Source organism: Carettochelys insculpta, chromosome 12 (genome assembly GCF_033958435.1).
Source record: "Carettochelys insculpta isolate YL-2023 chromosome 12, ASM3395843v1, whole genome shotgun sequence".
Taxonomy (NCBI): domain Eukaryota; kingdom Metazoa; phylum Chordata; order Testudines; family Carettochelyidae; genus Carettochelys; species Carettochelys insculpta.
In genome coordinates this window covers 44514636-44533561 of record NC_134148.1, presented here as the reverse complement: position 1 = coordinate 44533561, position 18926 = coordinate 44514636, and the positions used below count along the sequence as shown (strand labels likewise).

General features: G+C 45.1%; 1 protein-coding gene across 1 annotated transcript in view; it reads right to left on the bottom strand.

Moving 5' to 3' along the window:
- SPG11 (SPG11 vesicle trafficking associated, spatacsin) overlaps nucleotides 1–18926 on the bottom strand; it is an 83010-nt gene that overhangs the window by 22035 nt on the left and 42049 nt on the right. The window contains exons 25-30 of the mRNA XM_075007162.1: nucleotides 18313–18582; nucleotides 17828–18028; nucleotides 11373–11480; nucleotides 8605–8767; nucleotides 2444–2658; nucleotides 1413–2160 (exon numbers count right to left, since the gene is read on the bottom strand). Coding sequence (XP_074863263.1) covers nucleotides 1413–2160; nucleotides 2444–2658; nucleotides 8605–8767; nucleotides 11373–11480; nucleotides 17828–18028; nucleotides 18313–18582 — 1705 coding nt within the window. The remainder of the gene's footprint in view (nucleotides 1–1412; nucleotides 2161–2443; nucleotides 2659–8604; nucleotides 8768–11372; nucleotides 11481–17827; nucleotides 18029–18312; nucleotides 18583–18926) is intronic.

The window sequence follows — 18926 nt, the reverse complement described above, 5'->3', positions numbered from 1 at the left end:
GATGAGTGTTTTGCAAAAGTATTCTTTTCTACTCTTTGTCATTAGAAATATACAACACTTCAGCTACATTATGGGTTAAAGAGGCTTTTGTTGGCTAGCCTGGGAAACTAACCACCATTTACAACATCATTTCTACAGAAATGCGTGTTCCTAGTTCCAAACAAGGGATTTACAAATGAACTTTTGGAACACAACCCATTTGTAACTTGGAGACTTCCTGTACAACATCAATTACAAAATTCTTAAGACCATCTAAATCCAAGCATATAAAGCAGTCCAATGTTCAGCTATCTTTCTGCTGCCTCAAAATAGGACTAATACATTTAATTCTGGCAAGAAACATTCTACTTCTTTCACAATAATTTTTAACTAAGATCATGCGCACACACCAGCATAGATTTCAATTTTCACACTATTAATAGAAAGCCATGTTCCCATATACAGTAAAATTCCTTTAATCCAGCATGTCCGGGACCAGACAAGTGTCAGATGATCAAATTTTCTGGATACTGGAGTCACCACCCCACGCTCCAGCAGCTTCACCACCCCTGTACCCAGCTGAAGCTCACCACCCCTGCACGTCCCCAGCTTCTTTGCCACCCTGAACTCCTGCAGCCTCTTCATCATCCTGCGCTCCTCCCACTTCATAAGGTGAACAACCACCCCATATTGGGTGAGATGGTCCCATATCTGGGATGTCCTACTTATTTTTTTTTAAAAGGAGGAATTGTCCCATATTTACGCCCTTGGGAGCTGGGGGTGGGGACAGGAGCACCTGCGGCTGCTGCTTCCTTGGGGCTCAGAGTGCCCACAGCTGCCACGCCCGGCCCCCCTGCAGCCCTAACTCACCCCAGGCTTAACCCCCTGTCCCCCTCCCAGCGCACCAACACACCACCCAAGCCCCTCGACTTACATGAATTTCGTGGTACACGTATCTTGGGGGGGGGACTTCTGTATGCCAGACCATCACATTTTGCCAGATTATCTCCATAAATGGGACTATGTTTGCACGATGCCAGGCCATCAGGATTTCTGGACCATCAGAGGCCAGATTAAAGGAATTTTACTGTAACATCCAAATACTGTACATAAAAAAGTACTAATAAAACAGTCATCCCCATGTGGACAAGGAACTATAGTCAAGCTAATTTAAAATTTGTTTTCCAAAAGTAGGAATGTAGATGGCTACATAACAGCAAAATGGTTTGGCTGAAGAGAACGTCAAATCTATTAAGCATGGATATATAAGATGGATTGTATGAGATAGTTTTTAGAAGAATTTTGTGTGAAATATGTAAATTCAGTGTGGGATGTTAGAATAATTTGTTTTGTTCCACAAAGGAGGAATCTATAAAAATATGACAAAAGCAGTGATTGTAAAATGTCTATAGCTGAGCAATAAGATTACTTACTACTCTGTAATCTTCTGGGCTGAGGGGAGTCTCTCTCATCAGCTGTATCTTCCACGACAAGAATAGCTTGAATGTCTGGGTCTAAGTTGTTTAGATCAGCTTCCCCAGAAGCCAGTGCTCCGCAGTGCAGTACCAATGAAACATCTCTGCTATAGAAGTGAAAATATCGGCAAACACGGCTGGCTTCATGTATGCTCCCTTCATCTAGAAGACGTCCAATCAGAAAATGAAGTGATTCTACCTCGGCTTTATCCAGTGTGTTTTCAGGCATATCTTGGAATGCAAGAGCATCAAGTTGTAAATATTTCGATGTATTCAGAGCCGTTAGCTTTGAAAAGGAAAACTCCTTTGTAAAGTTATCAAAGGAAAGTTCACCGTTCACTGAAACCTGGTGAGAAAATCCTGACGTGACCAACCCATCAACTCTATTCAAGGTTTGTTGTGCTATGCAACAACACCAGATCTGTCTTTCTATTTCTTCTAATTTCTCCAGCGTCGCAGAGTCACTCTTTGCTAGCCAATGGCCTGCCAAAGTAAGCAGCAGGTGTTTCTCCATAATGTTATTTACCTTTGCATCAGTTAATGACTCAGACACTGTGTTTGCCTGAGCTAAGAAAAAGTCAGATGCTGCTTTGCTGGATATCAAATTTTTCATAAAGATATCATGGCATTTTTTCCAGAAGTCAATTCTAGTTTGTTTTTGATGCCACTCTCCAATGTGCTTTAAAAGATGTAAATCTTGAAGTACCTAAAAAATTCATAAAAGCCTTACCAGCAAGTAAGAAAATATAATTTTGTTCAGCACCATATTCCAAAAGGTCAGATGACTAACAGGTAAATTGAATAATACTGCAAATTAAGACAATTTACATATGCCATTTTTAGGTATTTCTGGAAGGTATCTACATGTTGGTAAAAAGGAACATTTCTGACACCATCACATGTATGGGAGTTTAACAACCAGAAAAGAAACTTGACTATGTTAACATTTTACTTTAAGTAAAAATCAACATTAAATAACAGTATTATACCTCTTGGGTAACAACACTGTCCACAGGCAGGTCAACTAATTCTGCAACCTTCCTCGCCAGCGAGAACAATCCTCTCTCTTGCAGCTGCTGTAGAACGGATCTACATTCATTCTGAAAACTCTCTGTGTCATTACTAGTCAGGATGGAGCGATTAATAGATATAGATGAATCCTTCAGAATCTGACTGAGTGCACACAGTTTCTTCACATTTGGGCCTGGTTTCAAGAGAACAAATATTAAGGCAACTATTCTGAAACTGAAGAAGTCACTGATCTAGATGTTCAATTACACATAAGATGTGGGGATCAGAGTACGTGTACATGTTTAAAATACTCAGGTTTTCTTATGATTAATGATATACTTTTAGTTTAAAACGAAAAAGCTTCTGTTCACGTCCCATATATCTCTCACTCATTACACACCAGCTCCAAAAAGAGGTTGTATTTTCTTCCACAACCATCTATAAAAAAAATAATTCTGGCCTCAGAAATTCCTTGAAAACAACCTGCAGATTTACAACAAAAGTTTACCACATTTTCCATTTTTCATAAAAATAACCATAATCCCAGCTACAGCATAACAGTGTAGAACATGTAATTTTTAGGGCTGTTGATTAATTGCAGTTAACTTTTGCAGTTAATTAAAAAATTAATCACACTTAATCACAGTTTTATTTGCACTCAGTCTGTGATTTCAATTACCACACAGAATACCTTTGTATTTGTTTACAAATATTTGCACTGTAGAATGATAAACAAAATACTATTTTTCAATTCACCTACTACAAGAATTGTAGTTCAATCTATTGTGAAAATGCAACTTACAAATATAGATTTTGGGTTACATAACTGCATTCAAAAACAAAACAATGTAAACTTTTAAGGGCTACAGTCCTACTTCTTGTTCAGGTAATCACTAAGGCTGTGTCTACACTACTTTCCTACTTCGAAGGGAGGATGGTAAGTAGGGTGTTGGGAGATCATTAATGAAGTGCTGCGCTGCATATGCAGCACTTCATGAAGCTAATTCTCCCCCACTGCAACTACAAAGTGTTAAACTTGGAAGTGCCAGCTTGCGTGTAGCCGCAGCTAACCCGCTGGTACTTCGAAGTGCCTGGGCAACTTTGAAGTCCCTTCACTCCTCAAAATTTTGTACAGGCAATAGTGGATGGCTTTGCTGCCCAGAGGTTTGCAACTGCAGTGGGGCAATAGCTTGCACGCACATCCCCATCATGGCCCTGGACCACCTGGCCTCTGAGTATATAAACGGAAAGGGATACTTCTCTATGGTGTTGCAGGGATTGGTAGATCACAAAGGTTGTTTCAACAACATCAACAATGGATGGTCAGGGAAGGCTCATGATGCACACATCTCCCAAAATTCTGGGCTGTACAGAAAGCTCCTAGATGCGATGTTTTCCCAGAGCAGCAAATCACGACTGGCGACATGGAGATGCCTATTGTTATATTGAGCGACCCTGCTTACCTTCTGCTCTATTGCCTTATGAAGCCCTACACAGGAGCCCTGGACCCTAGCAAGGAAAACTCCAATCACAGACTCAGGAGGTGCAGAATGGTGGTTGAATGCATCGCTGATCATTTAAAAGCAAGGTTTAGGTGCTTATTAACCCGGTTGGACCTTTCTGAAAAAATGCCCCCACCATGATTACAGCATGTGCCATTTTACACAACATTTATGAATCCAGGCAGGAGACTTTCCTGTCAATCTGGAATTCCGAAGCTGAGGCCATAGACAGGGCTCACACAGTCATCCACCAGTAACCATGCTGAGGCAGCAGCAATAAGGGACTCTTTAAAATATAGCTTCATGAACGCTCTGTAACACACATCCTACCAATGTATTCTCTGACTTACTGCCAATAAATCATACCGTGTCTTAATATATGAATGCTTTCACTTGGTGGCAGGAGGTTAAGTTGCAGAATGCCTAGTTCCGTCAGCCGCGCATCTGCTGTGGACCTGGGAGTATCGGTGGACTGCTGTGCCTTCAGCCCTCCCCCAACCCACTCTGGTTCCCTGTGACGAGCGTCCACACCAGACCTGGGAGTTATCAGCAGGCAGCTGTGCCTTCAGCCCTTCATCAACCCTCATGATGATTTGTGCTCCCTACCGCTCCTGCACACCACAAAAATCACACCAAGCTCCCAGGAATGATTTTATTTTGGGCAGAGAGGAGGCTTAAATGGCAGAGAAAAGAAGCACACGCAGCAGGGAATGCAGGACCTCCGTTTGGTCCGTAACTGCCGCTATGAGCTTTGCCGCAGCCTCTCTCTACTTTGCCGCTCGCTGCTGCTGGAAGTCTAGCATTCTCTGCTGCAACTCAGTCTGGCTCTGATGCCACTGAGTTGTGCTCTGTGGCCAATGAGCAGTGTCCTTTGTTTACTTAGCGTGTTCTGCTTCATTCCGCTCATGTGCAGCAGGTTAAAATCCTTTCTGCACCTCTTTCTCATTTGGTTCCTCCCTCCTCTGCTGCGCATTGCATCTGGAAAGTGAAGGTCAAAATTAAGATACAATTCACATAATGTGCTTTCAGATGGAATGAATGGGTCTCTGTGTGGAAAGTTTCTTTTCTGAAGGATGCTAAAGGCTTATTAAGGATGGGATAGTAAGCATGCATTTCAAATACTTCAGTTGCCATCACCTATCCAGCACATTTCTTTGCAGACATGGTAAGCTCTAAGCAATTGTCTGCTTTTCCGGGGAAGGGGAAACAATTTTTCAGCCATTCTGGAGCAATCCTCCCCAGTGAGCAAGCCACGTAGAGGGGATGTTGGGGAAGAGTTTGACTACAGCTGCACGGACAGCAGTGTGTGTGTGTGTGAGTGGGGGGAGTCCATGTAAAATAAAAAGAAATTTAAAAGTGCAATAAAAAAAAAATCAAAAGAAATCCTGGTGGAAAGGGGAGACGCCCATCAGAGCATGGCAGCCACGGGGCACCAGGGATTCCTGAAAAATAAAAAGAAATGCTGGGTGGAAAGGGACATCGGGTAGGGGTCTCCATCCTGGAGAACCCAGCAGCCACATGGCATGGGGAATTCCTGTAAAGTAAAAAGAAATAATGTGTGGAAAGGGACATGCAGGGGCAGACATCCCACAGATAACCAGCAGCAGCCTGGTGCATTGGAATCCTGAAAAATACAGAGAAATGCTGAGTGGAAAGGGACATGGGAGGGGAGAAGCCCCGCAGAGTGCACGAACTGCGCTGGGTGATGGGGAACAGAGTGCTTGCCTCTGCTGCAGGGAAATATAAAAGGGCAGGAAGCACGGGAAAATAAATCAGATGGAAATTCCTGTCTTCTTTGGCAACCTACAAAAGCACATCATCCTCCTAAAACTAACAGATATGGAGAAAGAACACCTGCTCCTGCTGTGTGACCAAATGCCTGGAAAATCTGCTAAAATGCTGTGTGGCACCATGATACCAGATTGCTATCTGGTTGCCTAGCACGGCAAGGTGTGCTACCAAGGAAGCTGCAACAGCTAAGGCCTGCCCAAGAACTTCACGAAAAAAAATACAAGAGTGCCTGGATGAGGCCTTCGAGGAGATCTCCAAAAAGGAGAAGCACTCCATCCCAAGAAACATTAAACACACTGATCTGAGGGGTACAGAACTACAGTAAAATTGTACCCATACCCAACTCTACACCTACACCTACCCACTTACAACCCACTTCTATTATGCAAAATAAATACTCACCCGAACAGCTTGGTCCAAGGGGCTCGGAGACTGCAGTGGAGGGGACTGGCATGGATGGGACCAGTGCCAAGTCTATGGTGAAGAGCTCTGGGCTGTCAGGAACAAATTCCTCAATCCCCGGCTCATTGCCCCGTTCCTCCTCTCCATTACCCTCTTCCTCTGGGGCACCCAGCTCCTCTGGGCTCACCCCGAATCACATACCAGGGCCTCCATAAGTGTGGTAATTAGGCCTGGACTCGATGGAGGAGTCAGTCCCCTTAAGCACGTACAGTTGTTGGTAACAGCAGTAGGTCTGTAAAGCTGCCCCAACCGCTGGTTGGCTTCCCAGACTCTTTGATGAGGCCTGCCGGAGTTTTCACCTTCATCCAGCATTGCATAGAGTCCCAGCAGTAACCTCAGACGGTCACCTCACGCAACATCTGATCATGATTGCCACATTTCTCTTGGCCACCTGAAATCTCTTTGCCACCCATTGGTCTCACCAAATCACAAGAAGATCCAGAATCTCCTGGTGGGTTCATGTTGGGGCTCTCTTGCAACCCTGACAAGTACTAAGTAGATCACCACCCTGAGCGCTCATGACTGCAGTAGATGGCTACCAATGCAATGGCTACTTATGCATAAGATGCCTACCTATGTGGAGAAATGTGACGGGCAAAGCAATTTTTTCACTACAGGTGCCCTTTATATTTGAAGGGCTGAGCACTGCTGAATTCCAATTCAAATTCAATGAAAAATTCTCAGGTTTCCTCTGACCTTCTTTGAGTACCTGGATGGAGAGCAACGGAAAAGGAAGTGGCCATACATGGAGGGCCACCACCTAAGTTGTGTGGAATACATATGAGCCACTTCTGGAGGCTACTAAATTCGATTTCACGATATGGTGCTTCCACCCTAGTCTTTATTCGATGTTTTAAATTTGAAATGAATGCTATACCCATCCCATAATGTCAACACTTTGTTGTCGATACTACAGCTCAATAAAATCAAGCTAATAGTATATACAGTGAAAACAGCGACGTTCTAATGTCGAACTAACTCCTTTAAATTCAATTTTATCTCATACTATAGATGCAGCCTTAAAAGACATCTGGGGTAAATTGCAGCTAAATTATAGTACTGAATACAGAAAGTCAGGACTGATGGCTGTAAACAAGCTTTATGGGACCAGGGGAAACTTGGCCACACCCATGATAAGTGGTTGTCTGACTGACTAAAATCATGCCGGACTACAGATGTTGTCGGACAAAAGAATGCCAAACTTGAGAGTTTCAACTTGAACTTGTACTAGGTGAATTAAAAAACACTTTACAGTGAGCCCTCTATGCTTTGTATTCTGTGCTGTAATTGAAATAAAAATGTATGAAATTGTAGAAAAAACACCCAAAATAATTAAATAAATGGTTTTCTTAATAGTGTGATTAATCATGATTAAACTTTTTAATCACTAGACAGCCTGTAACAAGGCAGGTTGGCTGCCCTCTGACCCAGAAGGGGAAGGACACCCCAGTGTACCCTGGTGGACAATCCCACCACAACCCACCCTCAGAAAGCCAAGGGGCAGGACCAGAAATATAAAGGCTAGATCTGAGAGCTCAATTGGGCCCCAACCACTGAAGGAACCAGACATTGTTCCCTGAGCTCTCAAAGTAGGCAGCTAGCACACACCTCCAGGGAGTGGAGGGTTGGCCAGGACCCTTTACAACCCCAGACCCAAAGGAACTGCAAACCCTGCCAGAGGTTCTGTTCCCCAAAGACCCAGAGGACCTGCCACCAAGCCAGGTATGCCCAGAGCGGGTCTAGGAAAGTAGCCCAGGGATAGCTGACCTAAGTTTGGCTGAAGCATTGCTAGTGAATTAGTCAGCGTGTTGCAATCAGTGTCTCCAATGACCAAGGGCAAGCCAATCTAGGGTGTTGGGCTGGAATGCAGTGAAGTGGCTGGGCCTGTGCCCCTCATGCCCCGTCTGTGGATAGCAGTCTTTCCCCATTCCCAGCAAAATATGGTCAGCTCTCCATCAGAGATAGGAAACCCAACTGAGAGCTGCCCCACCCTGAAGTAGGGCCTAGGCTCACTGACTGTTGGCTTGGCCTAAATATAGGCCCAACCACTGGAATGGTTAACTTACCTGCCCTCTGCTAAGGATGAGTCATATTGTTTGCTGAACCTGAACCTAGGCCAGAGCCTCAGGAATTTTTGCTGCCCCGCCTGAAGCAGGACTTGGCCTGGACTGTTAACCTGTTCTGAGTGCTCGTGGTGAGGTGGGTAGCCCCCCGCTGACCCTGGACAGGATCAAGGCTCTGACCTGTGATCCTCTACAAAGCCCTATTAATCTTGAAAGTACACTTCTCACAGAGCTAGTTTTTCAAATCATTCCAATATATTTTAAAGATGTTAAAGCAATAAGACCAACTAATAGGAAAGAAAAAAACAACAGTGTCCTTACCATCAGGTAGAAGTTTGTCTACATCTGCAAAGAGCTGTAAAAGTTTTCCTAATTCATACTGTGTTCTACATTGCTGCATCATCAATTCAAGAAGAAATAATGCCTGTGATTCCTGCCATTGTACTGGTATTATTGAAGGTGTTGATTTATCTGCAATTTTAAGCTGTTTAAATAAAAAGGATTTATACATTTCTTATAAGTGTATTTTGCAGTGTATATTCATACAAACTTGTTTGTAGTCAGATAAGAGCACGCTGAAAACTAGATAATACCAATTCTATAACACAATATAAAGCTCTAAATGATGTGTTGCTCCATCACCAATATCCTGATTTTAGTCAAGAAGCACTTTACTGTCCTGGCTTATAGACTATGTTTCTGATAATTTCCCATTAAAACCTGTATTAACTGAGCAGACAAAATGCTGGAAAGTTCACAGGCGAGAGAGAAGGAGAAAACTCCATTAGAAACTAGTAGCCCTTATATAGGCCATCTGCTTTACATACACACCTACCCCATGGGTACAGCATGATGCTCTGAATAGGAAAAGGAAACTGCTCTGGTCTTGACTTGAGGCACAAGGAGGAAAACAACCAAAAATAAGAAAATGAAATGCCAGTTACTAGGGAAACTGGAAGAACAAAGATATGGAGGAGAGAGGAGACATAACTCTTATATGGCTAGCTTTGAAAAAGGTAAAGAAAACAAGTAAAGACACAACTCACAATATATCATCTATGAATTTGAGTCTCAGCAACTTTTTGTGCCAAAATTCCTTCCCCAGGTAGTTCCTGCTCTAGCAAAGCACGTGATCATATGTTCACCATTATAGATGTGCTCCAGTGTCAGGGACACCAATTACTGAATCGCGACCCTACAGAGATTGCTTAGATCTAACTTGGCTAATAAGTCAATGTGGTCTTAGACTGCTGGCACCAAGATGATGTTGCAGCCACTTTTGAAAACTTCCATCCTTCAGTAAGCCCTCAATATATTCAAAAGCAACTGTTTAGCCCAGGAAGATTTTCTCTGAAAGCTGCTAGCTCTCAGCACTATCATCTTCACTTACATATCAGAATTAACGTTATTTAATAAGGCCCAGACACTGTGATGCCATTATTCCCCACAAATAGTACCTTATGCTATAAGGAATCCGAGATCCTAAGAACCCTTCACTGACAACTGGCCGCGGGCGTTATAAGAATATCCTGACGTGTACATTCTAGTTCTCCAAGGTTTAAAAATGAGGTCTTAAATAAAAGCCACAGTCAAACTGGTGATTAAAAAAAAAAAAATCACTGCATGAACCAATACTATGTAAGGAGTTGTGTATGTATGTTTAAAAAAAAAGTGTGTTCCTAAAATCTGTATGCAGACTTGACAAACAGATTTCTGCCAAATAATGGATGTTTATTCACCGGGATATTTATTCACCTGTCTCCATCAGTCTTCATGTAAGTTACACATTGCAAACTAATGTAGTGGAAAGTCATTTTACATAAAGTCAGTGGGGGATGGGAAACCAGAAGGAAGGCAGCACACCAGAGAATAAATTGGGCAGGGGGTAGGGTTAACCCTGACAAGAACAAAAAAAACAATGGGTTTAAACTTGGAGCAAGGAAAATTTAGGCTGGTCATAGGAAAAAGTTAACTGGCAGGGTGGTTAAACACTGGACTAAATTGCCTAGAGAGTTTGAGGAATCTCCACCATTGGAGATATTTAAGAGCAAATTGGACCAACATCTGTTGGGGATGATCTAGATGCTGTTTGGTCCTACAGTGAGGGAAGGGGACTGAATTTAATGATCTCTCAAGATTCCTTCTAGTACTTGTAATCTATGACTGAAGTACTGACCTGAATTTGGGGGAATGTTAAGTGGAAGAGGAGCAAAACACACCTTTATCCTGCACCTAGGAAGTAATCAGACAGGGCAATTAAATTAGGGAAAATGGGATCTCAGCCAGGCTTGGCCGAAATGCTGCAAAGAATATTCTGATTGAGATTAATGTATTAAGATGAAAAGTCAGATGTTAAAATTAAGCTCCAGGAATTATGCTATGATTTGGTTTTACATGTAGCCGTTCTGTTTCCATTATCCTTACTTATCTCTAAAATCTTGATTCTTGATAATAAACTTATGATCATTTTCACTATAAACGTTTCTCGGCGCTGTGGTATTGTTCAAGGAACTGATCCTAAATTAAATAACTCAAGCAGGGATGTGTACCATTCTTTTGGGGACAGCAGACTTGGTATGAATGAGAATGCGCTACTGTGAATCTGCAAGGCAAAATAAGGCTTGACGTAATTCAGACCAGACTGCTGGGGTGATTAACAGGCTGGAGGTCTCAGAGAGATGACATCCAGTTAAGGACAAGTAGGTCACCTCCTTACTGGAGGCAGGAGGATAATAAGGGTACCCAAGGAACCATCATATAATCCCAATGACATCAACAGTATTACTCCAGGAGCAAGATACAACTTCTTGTGAATTCAGGTATCACAATCCAGCCCTAAATAATTAAAATGTAGTGATGTAAAAATGCATGTTGTTTGTTCAAGCAACTAGTTCCTTTTTCCCTCCAAAATTCAGGTTTTCCATGAAGTGGAAATGATGGTGGAAGTGTCTGTGAACCATTATTCCAAATTCATCTCCTCAGTAATGTTAGCCAAACTCCTTTTCTTTGTTCCAGCCTATGGCATCAATAAACATCAAACTATAACACAATGACATCTAGGCAAAGACATATACAAAACATCAGCTTACATTTGCAAGACTTGTCTGGAAGTTGTGGAATTTAGTTTTGGCTTCACTGTATTTTTTGTAGTCCATGCACAGTTCATACATCTCGAGCATATGTAATAAAGGGGAATCCTTAAAAGATAAACAATAAGCTTTTAAAAACACCGCTAAAGATACATTTTACTAATAAATGGAAAGTTTGTATCTATAAGCACAAGAACAACGGTCTAGGTTTGTTTACAAAAAGATATATAAACTTGACAAATTATTTGTAAAAGATAAGTTTTCTGCTCTATAACTGGTGTTCAGATATGTTGCTCATGTCCATTCCAAGTTGGGTGCCCGCAGGCGCACACCCAGTCACCGGAAGATTTTTGCCCTAGCCAGTAGCCACAGGGTTGGTGCAGTGTCCCCTGGCATGGTGCCAATATGGCGACCAATATATGCACTGCCTGACACCTCCCTCCCGCCCAACCACTCAGTTCCTTCTTGTAAGCTACTTTGACGGTGGGGAAGGAGGGAGGGTTGTAGAACAGACGCGAACAACACATCTCGAAGAACACCAGTTACAGAACAGGTAACTGTCTCCTCTTCAAGTGATTGCTCATGTGCACTCCAAGTTGGGTGATTACAAGCCAATGCCTAGGTGGTGGGGTCAGGGCCCCAAAGAGACTGCAGGACAGCCCTGCCCATCGCAGCATCTTCCTGTGCATGCTGCGTCAAAGCGTAATGTGCTGTAAACATATGAATTGAGGACCAGCAGCCCTACAGATGTCCTGGATAGGCACCTGTGCCAAATACATCACAGACGATGCCTGCGCTCTTGTGGAGTGCACCCTAACCAGATTGGGAGGCATCCAAGCAGGCTTGTAATACTCCTTGATGCACATCACTGTACAGGAGAAAATCCACTGGGAGGAGAAAGGAAGGCCATTCATCCTATCAGTTATTGCCACAAAGAGTTGCTGAGTTCTTCTAAATGGCCTAGTCCTATCAATACAGAAGGCCAGCACCCTTCTAACATCCAAGGTATGTAAACATTGCTTCCTCGGGGAGGCATGGGGAGTTGGGTAAAATACTGATAAGGAAATGCCTTAGTTAACATGAAACGCAGAGACCATCTTAGGCAACAATGCAAGGTGAGGTCTCAGCCTAACCTTATCCCTGTGAAACACTGTACAAGGGGTCCACTGAAAGTGCCCTCAGCTCAGATACCCTCCTGGCTGAGGTGATTGTCACCAAAAATGCTGTTCTGTAACTCAAACAGCAGGGAGCAGGTAGTCAGGGGTTCAAAGGGGGTGCCCATAAGCTTGGCTAACACCAAACTGAGATCCCATGGGGGCAGTGGTGCCCGATTCTTGATTCTGGAGCGTGATTTTTTCTAAACCTTTCAGAAACCTTTTGACTATGTGGTCAGAGAACACAGAAGACACTCCATGACCTGGGTGAAAGGCTGAGATAGCAGGTAAGTGCACGCTAACCAAGAGGAGGGACAAGCCCTCCTGTACCAGATTCCACAGGTAATCTAAAACCAACGGGACGGGGGCTTGTGAGGTGGACAGACCTCCGTGATATACCCACACCAAAAACCTTTTCCACTTAGCCAAATAAGTCACCCTCGTGGAGGGTTTTCTACTACTTAACAGTAGTTCATTTCGGGGATCCAAACAGGTCAGCTCCTGGTCCCTCAGCCATGGAACATCCACGCTCTGAGGTGCAGTGACTGGAGACTGGGATGTTGCAGTCTCCACTCTTGCTGTGTCAGCAGGTCCAACTGGATCGGCAACTTCATTGGCTTTCGGATCGACAGGTGCAGGAGAGTCGAGTACCTGTGCTGACTGTCCCATGCCGGTGCCAACAAGATGATCAATGCCCCTTTTGAGTGAACCTTGAGGAGGACCCTGTGACCTAGCGGAATCGGAGGCAACGCACACATCAGCCTGCCTGAGCAGGGGACCCTGGGCTCTGATTGCAGTAGGAGCAAAACGTCCTGCATTTGCATTGAGGTGGGAGGCGAACAGGTCCACCTGAGGTACCCCCACCTCTGGAGAACAGAAAGAATGACCTCTGCGTGGAGAGACAATGCATAATCCATAAAGGACCTGCTGAGTTCGTCAGCCAGTGAATTGTGCCACTTCTGGCAGGTTAAGGGCCTGCAGCATGATATTGTGCTGTGCAGAAGCCCCAGAGAACCACGGTCTCATGACGCAGGAGAGAGGAGCATGCACCCCCATTTGTTGAAAATCACACACGCTAGCCTGATGGCCTTGAGCTCCCTCATGTTTATGTGGAGCCAAAGGTTTGACACACTCCAAAGAGCCTGAGTTTGTAGCTGACCCATGTGTGCTCCCCACCCCCGGCCTGAAGCATCCATCATTAGAGAAAGTGAGGGCTGCTAAGGGGCAAACGGGACTCCTGTGAGGACGACCCCCTCGTCCAAACACCAGTGAAGGGTCGACAAAGTCCATTTCAGCACCATAACCACCAAATCTAAACTGTCTCTTACAGGGCAACACACTGATGACAGCCATCACTGTAGAGGGCGCATCCTTAACCTGGCGTGCTGTACCACGAAGGTGCACACTGCCATGTGACCCAGCAAACACAGGCAGCATCTGGCCATTGTGGTGAAAACTGCCAGGATGTCTCAGATGATGGCCACCATGGATCTGAACCTGTTATCCAGCAGGAATGCACTGGCACACCTGGCATCCAGTCATGCCCCTACAAACTCTATTGACTGAGAGGGGACCAATGCCGACTTTACCTCGTTGATCAAGAAACTGAAGCTTACAAAGCTTTGATGGATCAACTGTACATGATGAATCACCTGCTCCCTGGAACAACCCTTCACTAGCTAGTTGTCAAGGTACGGGAACAGCTTCACCCCTTGCCTGTATAGGTGCGCTGCTACTACCACCATGCATTTGGTGAAGACCCTTGGGGCCACAGACAAACCGAAAGGCAGGACTGTAAACTGATAATGGTTCTCTGCCATGAACTTGAGAAGCCTCCTGTGAAATATGGAAATAGTCATCTTGTACGTCAATAGCCATGAATCAATCACCCCACTCAAGCATCGGGAGCATGAGACCCAGGGACATCATACAAAATTTTATCTTTTCATGAACTCGTTGAGACCTCAAGTCCAGGATGGGTCTCAAGCCCCACCTTTGGTTTTGGAATCAGGAAATACCAGGAATAAAACCCTTTCCCCTGAACTTGGAAGAAACTTCTTCTATGGCCCTAGAACCCAGGAGGGATTACAATTCCTGCCGTAACAGGATCTCCTGAGAGGGGTCCCTGAAGAGGGACAGGGAAGAGGGTTTGTAAGGGGGGGTATGAAGAGAACTGAATAGAATATCCTCTCTCTACCATGTACCGGACCCACCCCTCTGTGGTGATGCTGCACCACATATGCTAAAAAGGGGGATAGGCAGAACAAAAAAAAAAAAAAAAGTGGGGATTCTGGAGTGGGTGAGATTGACTCAATGCTCCCAACCATGCCATCAAAACTGAGGCTTGTGTCCCTGCAGGTCCTTTTGGTGGCCTTGAGGCTGTTGGCCTGAACAGTGCCTGCCCATCCTATTCTAATTTCTACTGCCAACACTTTGTGGCTGTGGAAACTGTCTTTGCTGAGGAAGGCATTAAAATGCATGCGTTGGTTGGCAGGTGTACGCAGACCCAAGGAGCAGAGGGTGACCCCTGAGTCTTTCAGATTATGCAGCCTTATCTGTCTCATCTGAAAATAGGGTAGGGCCATCAAACGGGAGGTTCTGGATCATCTGCTGGACCTCAAGAGGCAGGCCGGAAACCTGCAACCAAGCTCCCTGCGCATTGCCACTCCAGAGGCCATAAACCTCGTGGCAGCATCCGCAGCATCCAGTGGTGCCTGCAGGGCCACCCTTGAAATCAGTTTCTTCTCCTCCACCACGGCTGTGAAGTCCTGCTTGGCTTTGGGTGGCACCATCTCAGAGAACCTAGACAGTGTGCTGACTGTATTATAGGCATACCTGCTAGCCAGAGCCTGCTGGTTAGCAATTCTTCATTGCAACCCTCCCGTTGAATAGACCTTCCTCCCATAGAGGTCCAAGTGTTTTGCATTTCTGTTTTTCGGGGAGGAAGCCTGGAACCCTTGGCGATCTCTATGGTTAGCAGCATCCACTACCTGGGAGTCAGGCTGCGGGGTGCATGAACAAATGTTCTTTGCCTTGGGATGGGACAAAGTACCATCTCATTCCTATGGGCCGTAGAAAGGGCATGACCAGGGGTCTGCCAAACTGTTTTAGCCGTAGTGGCAATTGCTTTGTTTACGGGCAGATACACCCTGCTGGGGCCTGCAGAGGACAAAATGTCCATGACAATGTCCATTTCATCCCGTACCTCCTCTGCTTACACCCCCAAGTTTTGCACCACTCTCCTGAGGAGCTGTTGAAAAGCCCTGCCATCCTCCAATGCAAGTGAGGCCAATGAGTCTGCCACCGCCTCATCCAGGGAGGAAGATGATGATAGTGCTTGTGCCTTCATTTGGAGGGGAAGGGTGGTAGTGATCTGTTTAGGCAGGTGGCCCCCCATGGAAATTATGGGCAACCTGGGCGGGGGGGGGGGCGGGTACCGTAGGCAGAGATGGCATAGAGACACTGGCTGGTCAGAAAACCCTGCCACAGGTGGCACAAACAGCGCCATTACCATTCCCTGAGCTTGAGTTGTTGCCGGGGCCTTGGCTGTTGCCTGCCCCATCGGCACCAGAGGTATAATTACAAATGGCACCAACATTGAAGGGGTCCAGTCCTACTGCAATGGTGCTGATGATGGTGCCGAGGTCAATGCCGACGGAACAGACATAGGCAGTTCCACAATGATTGCTGCTTCCTGTATTTGTTTTGGTGGTGGGTCACCCAGTGACGCCAGCGGTGCCAGGCGTGGGATTGGCGGGGCCCCTGGCACCCTGAAAGACATTGTAACAGCCTGGCCCTGCACCTCGTGAAATGCCCACAGAGTCCAGAAGAGCCACTGCTCAGCTATCTGCAAAGCTGGCAGCCAACCCTTATCATCCAAGCGACAACTATGGTGCCTACACGGCTATAGCGTGACCTTCTCAAGCTCCCACTCCGTACACAGCTCAAGTAAAAGGAGTGACTGACTGACACCGATTCAGAAGCAGGATGACCACAGCGGGGCGACTGGAGTCGGAGCCAACATCACGCGCACTGAGGATGATGCCAGCGTATACGGCACCTGAAACTGGTCCACAGTTTGCTGGGTTGGCACCGGAGTGCTCAGCACTGAATGCGGTGTTGGTGCCAGCATCAACGTGAGCGGAGGGGTTGGCGCCAGTGTCACATGCATGAGCCCTGATCGCACTGTTTCAGTGCAATGGCACCTGTCCTCCATAGATGGAGAAGGACTTGGCAGCATCAGCTGCAGAAGTCCTGGTGCCACTTGAAACATCTCCAGCACTGAGGGCAAGTCCAGTGCCTGTGGGCTCCTGCTCTGCGCCAGCTTCAATGGACATGCCTCCTGCTCTTCATCCGTGCACACTGGAGCCTGGGACTTGAGGCTGCCCCACTTCGACTTCAGCGAGTGATGCCTCTCATGCCTCCTCCTCTTCACTGGCGTAAGAGATTGATTCCTATGGTGCTGAGAAGTCGACGATGCCTGCACCTGGCCTCGGTGCTGGAAACCCTTAGGCGGCACCATGCTTGATGGCGCCGGTGCACTTTGCACTGAGGAGGCTCCCCTCTCTGTTCCTGCTGGAGACTCTTGATGCTTAAGAGCTGCCTCCATAAAGAGGACTTTAAGGCATTGGACCCTATCTTTCAAAGTGCTGGGCTTAAAAGCATTACAAATCAGACTGCAATCACACAAAAGTGTCCTTCCCCCAAGCAAGTCAAACAGACTGAATGGGTGTCACTTTTGGGCATATATTTGCCGCATTCTGAACAAGTCTTAAAGCCTGCGGAGCCAGGCATTCTGAAGCCCTGAGGCGCCAGGGGGACAGAAAACCCTGCCTCAACTATAAGTTAAAACACTAAGACTAACTATCATGTACTAAAACTATTTATGTTTCTTCAAGAACTATTTACAATAGGCTACTAGCTCAAGAACTGAGCAACAAAAGCAGAGCTCCAATGACTAGCAGTGTAGAGAGAAGGAACTGAGTGCGGCACAACTCCAGGGGGCACTGCACCAACCCTATGGCTACTGGCTAGGGCAAAAAGCTTACGGCAACTAGGCGTGTGCCCGCGTTCACCCAACTTGGAATGGACATGAGCAATCACTCGAAGAAGTAGTAACTGTTTATTTTCCAAGACTAATTTTTTTCCACAGGGCTCAATTGCACAGTGGACTATAAACAGCACTTATCTAGCAAATAACTTGAAAGACAACTCCTTTGCGCAAATAAGAGAATCTCTAATACAGGAAAGCTAACCATACAGAAAAAAGTATAAGCTAAAAATACCGAGGTATTTCATTACCTTGAGAAAGAGCTGGAAACCAGTCAGTAGAGTTTTACTTTTTTGCCTTCTTAAAAACATCTTCCAGATGGTGGAAAGATCATGAAGATCCCACTCATGATCTTCTACTGAGCCTTGAATATGGTTTGTTGCTTCAGCAGCAGTCATATTATCCACAGAGGTAATTATCCAAACACAGAGACAGTGAATAATGTTGGCATCCTGCCAAATGGACAAAAAATGCACACACACACACAAAAAAAACCCACAAAAAACAGACAGACATTCTCTGATCACTTAGTAATCTAGCTTGAGAGCTGTCAAACACATGAAATGTGCCATGACGTGTCATACAAATCGCGTTATTTGATAAATCGGGGAAGACTGTGTATACAACATATATACATCAGAGGGCAAATAAGTATGTGATATAGTTTCCAAATCGTAGATTTTTCCTTGTATTGCATCACACATCTAAAACAGAAACACTTCTGAATACATCTTACCTGACAGCAGGCTGCTAAAACACTCAAGAAGGGAGCATGGTGCCTCATTCCTTCACTCAAAAGGTAGCACACAGGGTTAGGACTTTCTTGACAGCACAACAGAATTTGAAAGAGATGACTTGTAAGTTCATTCTGCTTGTGCTCTGTCTTGAGTGGCCTAGTGTTGTTGTGATGACTCCCTAAATCAGAATGAGAGTGCTGCAAATTCTCAAAGGCTAGCATCAAATGATCTTGCAAAATGGGACTGAAATCTTGAAGAATGGAAACAATCTAGAAAAAGATAATCAAAGGCATCAATAAACAGAAATCTTTCAGACAGCAGGTGATACTGGGGAGCCATTGTGTACATGAAGTAAAGGTAAACAAAAGACATTTTAGTGAACAGACTTTACAAGATATATTTCTAGAGGTCTACAAATGAAAGTATTCTAGAAATATACATTATCACAAAACATTGATTCCTTCCTCTACGTAGTCTCAGAGAGGTAGCCATGTTAGTCCGTAGCTTCACAAACAACAAGCAGTCCTGTTGCACCTTGAAGACTAACAAATGTATTAGGTCATGAGCTTTCATGGGTAAAACACACTTCTTCAGATGACTGGAGTAGGAGTAG